Source organism: Melanostigma gelatinosum (assembly GCF_949748355.1).
Source record: "Melanostigma gelatinosum genome assembly, chromosome: 3".
Lineage (NCBI taxonomy): Eukaryota > Metazoa > Chordata > Actinopteri > Perciformes > Zoarcidae > Melanostigma > Melanostigma gelatinosum.
The window spans coordinates 285,001-292,574 of NC_136636.1; the positions used below are offsets into that span (position 1 = coordinate 285,001).

General features: G+C 44.8%; 1 protein-coding gene across 1 annotated transcript in view; it reads right to left on the reverse strand.

Annotated features, from left to right (window-relative positions):
• The window catches only part of ptprt (protein tyrosine phosphatase receptor type T), a gene marked incomplete at its 5' end in the record, with an annotated part of 300,839 nt that overhangs the window by 219,056 nt on the left and 74,209 nt on the right, over window positions 1–7,574 (reverse strand). Inside the window, one exon of the mRNA XM_079265832.1 lies at window positions 245–538. Within this exon, the coding sequence (XP_079121958.1) occupies window positions 245–538 (294 nt within the window). The remainder of the gene's footprint in view (window positions 1–244; window positions 539–7,574) is intronic.

The following is a 7,574-nucleotide window of genomic DNA, read 5'->3' on the forward strand; positions in this document are numbered from 1 at the left end:
TAAGTGAGTTAAGTGTTCAGTTCATACTTTGAGTATAAAACATGAAGACACAGCTGCTTCTTGTCGGCATAGCAGGACCATTCCAGAGCAGAAACGTACTGATCCTCAACAGCAGAACCCAGACCAGCAAGAACCACATCCAATCAAAAGCACGGTAAATAATGGAAAGAACAAAACAAACCTGAGATCAATTGAAAGCCTCCAAGAAAGACAGAAGGGGAAAGATCACAGAGGCGTCACCCACCTGCACATTTGGTCCTGGTGACCAGCGGCGGACCCGGCGGTCCTGTTCCTCCCTCCCCAGGTCTGGACAGAAGGACCTTGATCTCGTACTCCACATCAGGGTCCAGATGCCACAGTTTATAGGTGGGGGAGTCCACCACGTGGGTCTCCGCCCAGTTACCTGACGTGGTTCGGTACTCCACCTCCTTCAGGATGATGGGCCCGTCTCCGATGATGCTGTTGGCGTTGGGTTTGATCCAAAGGTAAGTGGCGCCGACGGCTAGAAGCTCAGGAGGGGCGATGGGGGTCGGTGGAGCTGTGAGACGGGAACAGAGGGAGTTAGTCCAGCGTCCATTATGCTCATCCTCATGTTTGGTATCAGAGAAGATCCCTGCTGAGTCACACGTTCAGACCAGCAGCCAATCAGAAGACACACACATCAGCTGGCTTTGACCCCCACCAGCTGATCACCTTCATACCACAACTCATCTTCTTCCAATCACAAAACACATATTTGCAGCCCTCCATTGATTTAATAAAAATATCCAAAAACATGATGGTTGGGATTCTTTCTCCGGTCACATGTTATGTTGCAGAGGAATCAGCTGTGACATCACAGTGTGTGTGTGTGTGTGCGTGTGTGACAGGAGAGGAGAGATATCACCCCGGTAGAGGAAAAGATATCAATGTGACAGCATCTGAACTGAAAGTCTCTCTGGATAGAAGCGTCTGCTAAATGACTGTGATGTAATCTATCAGATGCTGATATCAACCTGTCTCATTCATCAGGTGACAGGTTTTACATATAGAGTTCACATATCTGAAGCCCAACATAAACGTAAACATAAACATAAACATAAGCTCAACACGTTCTCGTCCATCAACATGTTCTCGTCCATCAACACATTCTCCATCAACACGTTCTCAACCATCAACACGTTCTCCATCAACACGTTCTCGTCCATCAACACGTTCTCGTCCATCAACACATTCTCCGTCAACATGTTCTCAACCATCAACACATTCTCAACCATCAACACGTTCTCAACCGTCAACACGTTCTCGTCTATCAATGCATTCTCGTCCATCAACACGTTCTCATCCATCAACACCTTCTCAACCGTCAACACGTTCTCCATCAACACGTTCTCAACCGTCAACACGTTCTCAACCGTCAACACGTTCTCCATCAACACGTTCTCGTCCATCAACACCTTCTCGTCCATCAACACATTCTCAACCATCAACACGTTCTCCATCAACACGTTTTCGTCCAACACGTTCTCGTCCATCAACATGTTCTCATCCATCAACACATTCTCAACCATCAACAAGTTCTCATCCATCAACACGTTCTCGTCCATCAACACGTTCTCGTCCATCAACACGTTCTCGTCCATCAACACGTTCTCAACCGTCAACACGTTCTCCATCAACACGTTCTCCTCCATCAACATGTTCTCAACCATCAACACGTTCTCAACCGTCAACATGTTCTCAACCGTTAACATGTTCTCAATCGTCAACACGTTCTCGTCCATCAACATGTTCTCAACCATCAACACGTTCTCCATCAACACGTTCTCAACCGTCAACACGTTCTCCATCATCACGTTCTCATCCATCAACACGTTCTCGTCCATCAACACGTTCTCGTCCCTCAACACGTTCTCATCCATCAACACGTTCTCATCCATCAACACGTTCTCAACCATCAACACGTTCTCAACGGTCAACACATTCTCATCCATCAACACGTTCTCGTCCATCAACATGTTCTCGTCCCTCAACACGTTCTCATCCATCAACACGTTCTCATCCATCAACACGTTCTCAACCATCAACAAGTTCTCATCCATCAACACGTTCTCGTCCATCAACACGTTCTCGTCCATCAACACGTTCTCAACCGTCAACACGTTCTCCATCAACACGTTCTCAACCGTCAACACGTTCTCAATCGTCAACACGTTCTCGTCCATCAACATGTTCTCAACCGTCAACACGTTCTCCATCAACACGTTCTCAACCGTCAACACGTTCTCCATCAACACGTTCTCATCCATCAACACATTCTCGTCCATCAACACGTTCTCGTCCCTCAACACGTTCTCATCCATCAACACGTTCTCAACCATCAACACGTTCTCAACGGTCAACACATTCTCAACCATCAACACGTTCTCAACCATCAACACGTTCTCAACGGTCAACACATTCTCAACCATCAACACGTTCTCAACCATCAACACGTTCTCAACCATCAACACGTTCTCAACGGTCAACACATTCTCAACCATCAACACGTTCTCAACCATCAACACGTTCTCAACGGTCAACACATTCTCAACCATCAACACGTTCTCAACCATCAACACGTTCTCAACCGTCAACACGTTCTCGTCCATCAACACATTCTCGTCCATCAACACGTTCTCGTCCATCAACATGTTCTCATCCATCAACACATTCTCCATCAACACGTTCTCAACCGTCAACACGTTCTCCATCAACACGTTCTCAACCGTCAACACGTTCTCCATCAACACGTTCTCGTCCATCAACACGTTCTCGTCCATCAACACATTCTCAACCATCAACACGTTCTCCATCAACACGTTCTCCTCCATCAACACGTTCTCAACCATCAACACGTTCTCATCCATCAACACGTTCTCAACCGTCAACACATTCTCTTCCATCAACACGTTCTCCTCCATCAACATGTTCTCAACCGTCAACACGTTCTCATCCATCAACACGTTCTCAACCATCAACACGTTCTCAACCGTCAACACGTTCTCCATCAACACGTTCTCAACCGTCAACACGTTCTCAACCGTCAACACGTTCTCCATCAACACGTTCTCGTCCATCAACACGTTCTCGTCCGTCAACACGTTCTCGTCCGTCAACACGTTCTCAACCGTCAACACGTTCTCCATCAACACGTTCTCCTCCATCAATACGTTCTCAACCATCAACACGTTCTCATCCATCAACACGTTCTCAACCGTCAACATGTTCTCAACCATCAACACATTCTCAACCATCAACACGTTCTCAACCGTCAATACGTTCTCGTCCATCAACACGTTCTCGTCCATCAACACGTTCTCAACCGTCAACACATTCTCCATCAACACGTTCTCCTCCATCAACACGTTCTCAACCATCAACACGTTCTCATCCATCAACACCTTCTCAACCATCAACACATTCTCCTCCATCAACACGTTCTCAACCATCAACACGTTCTCATCCATTAACACGTTCTCAAGCATCAACACGTTCTCAACCATCAACACGTTCTCAACCGTCAACACGTTCTCCATCAACACGTTCTCAACCGTCAACATGTTCTCAACCGTCAACACGTTCTCCGTCAACACGTTCTCCATCAACACGTTCTCCATCAACACGTTCTCGTCCAACACGTTCTCGTCCATCAACACGTTCTCATCCATCAACACGTTGTCAACCATCAACACGTTCTCATCCAACACGTTCTCATCCATCAACACGTTCTCGTCCATCAACACGTTCTCAACCATCAACACGTTGTCCTCCATCAACACGTTCTCAACCGTCAACACGTTCTCAACCGTCAACACGTTCTCAACCGTCAACACGTTTTCATCCATCAACACGTTCTCGTCCATCAACACGTTCTCGACCGTCAACACGTTCTCGTCCGTCAACACGTTCTCGTCCGTCAACACATTCTCATCCGTCAACACGTTCTCAACCATCAACACGTTCTCGTCCATCAACACGTTCTCGTCCGTCAACACGTTCTCAACCGTCAACACGTTCTCCATCAACACGTTCTCCTCCATCAATACGTTCTCAACCATCAACACGTTCTCATCCATCAACACGTTCTCAACCGTCAACATGTTCTCAACCATCAACACATTCTCAACCATCAACACGTTCTCAACCGTCAACACGTTCTCGTCCATCAACACGTTCTCATCCATCAACACGTTCTCAACCGTCAACACATTCTCCATCAACACGTTCTCCTCCATCAACACGTTCTCAACCATCAACACGTTCTCATCCATCAACACGTTCTCAACCATCAACACATTCTCCTCCATCAACACGTTCTCAACCATCAACACATTCTCATCCGTCAACACGTTCTCCATCAACACGTTCTCAACCGTCAACATGTTCTCAACCATCAACACGTTCTCCGTCAACACGTTCTCCATCAACACGTTCTCGTCCATCAACACGTTCTCCATCAACACGTTCTCGTCCAACACGTTCTCGTCCATCAACACGTTCTCATCCATCAACACGTTGTCAACCATCAACACGTTCTCATCCAACACGTTCTCATCCATCAACACGTTCTCGTCCATCAACACGTTCTCAACCGTCAACACGTTCTCCTCCATCAACACGTTCTCAACCGTCAACACGTTCTCAACCGTCAACACGTTTTCGTCCATCAACACGTTCTCGTCCGTCAACACGTTCTCGACCGTCAACACGTTCTCGTCCGTCAACGCGTTCTCGTCCGTCAACGCATTCTCATCCGTCAACGCGTTCTCAACAGTCAACGCGTTCTCGTCCGTCAACGCGTCCTCGTCCGTCAACGCGTCCTCGTCCATCAACGCGTTCTCGTCCATCAACATGCTTCTGTCTGAAACTCGTCTAACTCCTTTCTTCTCCTCTTCACACATTCATTTATGTTGTTTTATCAGTAAATGCTCTCACACACACACACACACGTACACACACGCACACACACACACTCACACACACACTCACACACACAGCTCATCAGGTGTATTAATAACCACCTCATGCCGTGTTTGAGTGGAACAAATTCATATTTTATTTACTTTTGTTGCAAATTGCCGAACATCTGTTTTGTTCAAATCAATCACTTCCTAAAGTTCATCATTGAGTATTTCTGGTTGAATACATCCAGTATTCAAAGTGTTGTCATGAAGTCAACCAATGGGCTGCGGACCGACTGTTTGTGAAACAGCAGCATAATCATGTAAATGATGGCGCTGTTTTGAAAGAGAATGTGTCACTTCTAACCTTTACTTTCAGTGAAAACACTGCAGAGTTACTAAATCATCCTCCTGCTAACGATCAGCAGAAGCTCCTGATGATGGAGCTGAACTCTCCATGAACACAACATATTATCATCGTTCATTATGACGATGAGGAGATGATGGAAGTTGTGCTTTTGAATAATTTGATGATGGTTGTTGATCCATAAACTGTTGAAGTTTAACAAGTAGCCCAAAGACGAGTTTGAAACATCAAATCCACGTTTTAATGAAGCTGTAGAGCCAGAGTCCTCCTGGAGGGGGGGGGGGGGGGGGTGGACGGACTTATATTACTAAATATTACTCACTAACTTCCTTCCTTTCTTCAGTGCTCTTTACTCATAACAGCTTCTGGCTTTTATAAGAACACATTCCTCCAAATGCTGAGGACTAACTGATTGTGTGTGTGTGTGTGTGTGTACATAACACACTCCCTCAATACACACACACACACACACACACACTCAGTGCTGGTCACAAACAATACATTAGTCAAAGCCTCACAGCTTCATGTATCAGAGGAAAGACTGGAGAGAGGGAACACTTAAAAAAGAAAGAGGAAAAGAAAGCTGAGAATAAAAGGATGGGTTGTTGTAGTCGAGGGAGAGCAGAGGATCATGGGAAATAAGATGTGATTACACACTCCTCCAGACATGTGCTGCCTCTTTACACACAAACACACTCCACAGAACCAGAAGAACAAAAGCACTCAAACTAAACACACACTAAACACAGAAAACACACTAAACACAAAGACAAGACACAAAGATACAGCTGCAAAAACTAGAGCTGCAAAAATACAGCTGCAAAGATACAGCTGCAAATATATAGCTGCAAAGATACAGCTGCAAAGATACAGCTGCAAAGATACAGCTGCAAATATAGAGCTACAAAGATACCGCTGCAAATATATAGCTGCAAAGATACAGCTGCAAAGATACAGCTGCAAATATAGAGCTGCAAAGATACAGCTGCAAAGATAGTGCTGCAAAGATACAGCTGCAAAGATACAGCTGCAACGATACAGCTGCAAAGATACAGCTGCAAAGATACAGCTGCAACGATACAGCTGCAAAGATACAGCTGCAAAGATACAGTTGCAAAGATACAGCTGCAAAGATACATCCAAAAGATACAGCTGCAAAGATACAGCCACAAAGATACATCTGTAAAGATACATCCGAAAAGATACAGCTGCAAAGATACATCTGAAAAGATACAACTGCAAAGATATAGCTACAAAGATACATCCGAAAATACATAGCTGCAAAGATAAAGCTGCAAAGATAGAGCTGCAAAGATACAGATGCAAAGATAGAGCTGCAAAGATACAGCTGCAAAGATACAGATGCAAAGATACAGCTGCAAAGATAGAGCTGTAAAGATACAGCTGCAAAGATATAGCTGCAAAGAAACAGCCGAAACGATAGAGCTGCAAAGATACAGCTGCAAAGAAACAGCCACAAAGATAGAGCTGCAAAGATACAGCTGCAAAGATACAGCTGCAAATATACATCTGCAAATATACAGCTGCAAAGATATAGCTGCAAAGATACATCTGCAAAGATACAGCTGCAAAGATATAGCTGCAAAGATATAGCTGCAAAGAAACAGCTGCAAAGATACAGCTGCAAAGATACAGCTGCAAAGATACAGCTGCTAAGATACAGCTGCAAAGATATAGCTGCAAATATATAGCTGCAAAGATACAGCTGCAAAGATTCAGCTGCAAAGATACAGCTGCAAAGATACATCCGAAAGATACAGCTGCAAAGATACATTTGAAAAGATACAGCTGCAAAGATACATCCGAAAATATATAGCTGCAAAGATACAGCTGCAAAGATATAGCTGCAAAGATACAGATGCAAAGATAGAGCTGCAAAGATACAGCTGCAAAGATATAGCTGCAAAGAAACAGCCGAAAATATAGAGCTGCAAAGATACAGCTGCAAAGAAACAGCCGCAAAGATAGAGCTGCAAAGATACAGCTGCAAAGATACAGCTGCAAAGAAACAGCCGAAAATATAGAACTGCAAAGATACAGCTGCAAAAATAGAGCTGCAAAGATACATCTGCAAAGATACAGCTGCAAAGATACAGCTGCAAATATATAGCTGCAAAGATACAGCTGCAAAGATACAGCTGCAAAGATATAGCTGCACATATATAGCTGCAAAGATACAGCTGCAAAGATGCAGCTGCAAAGATACAGCTGCAAAGATACAGCTGCTAAGATACAGCTGCAAAGATAGAGCTGCTAAGATACAG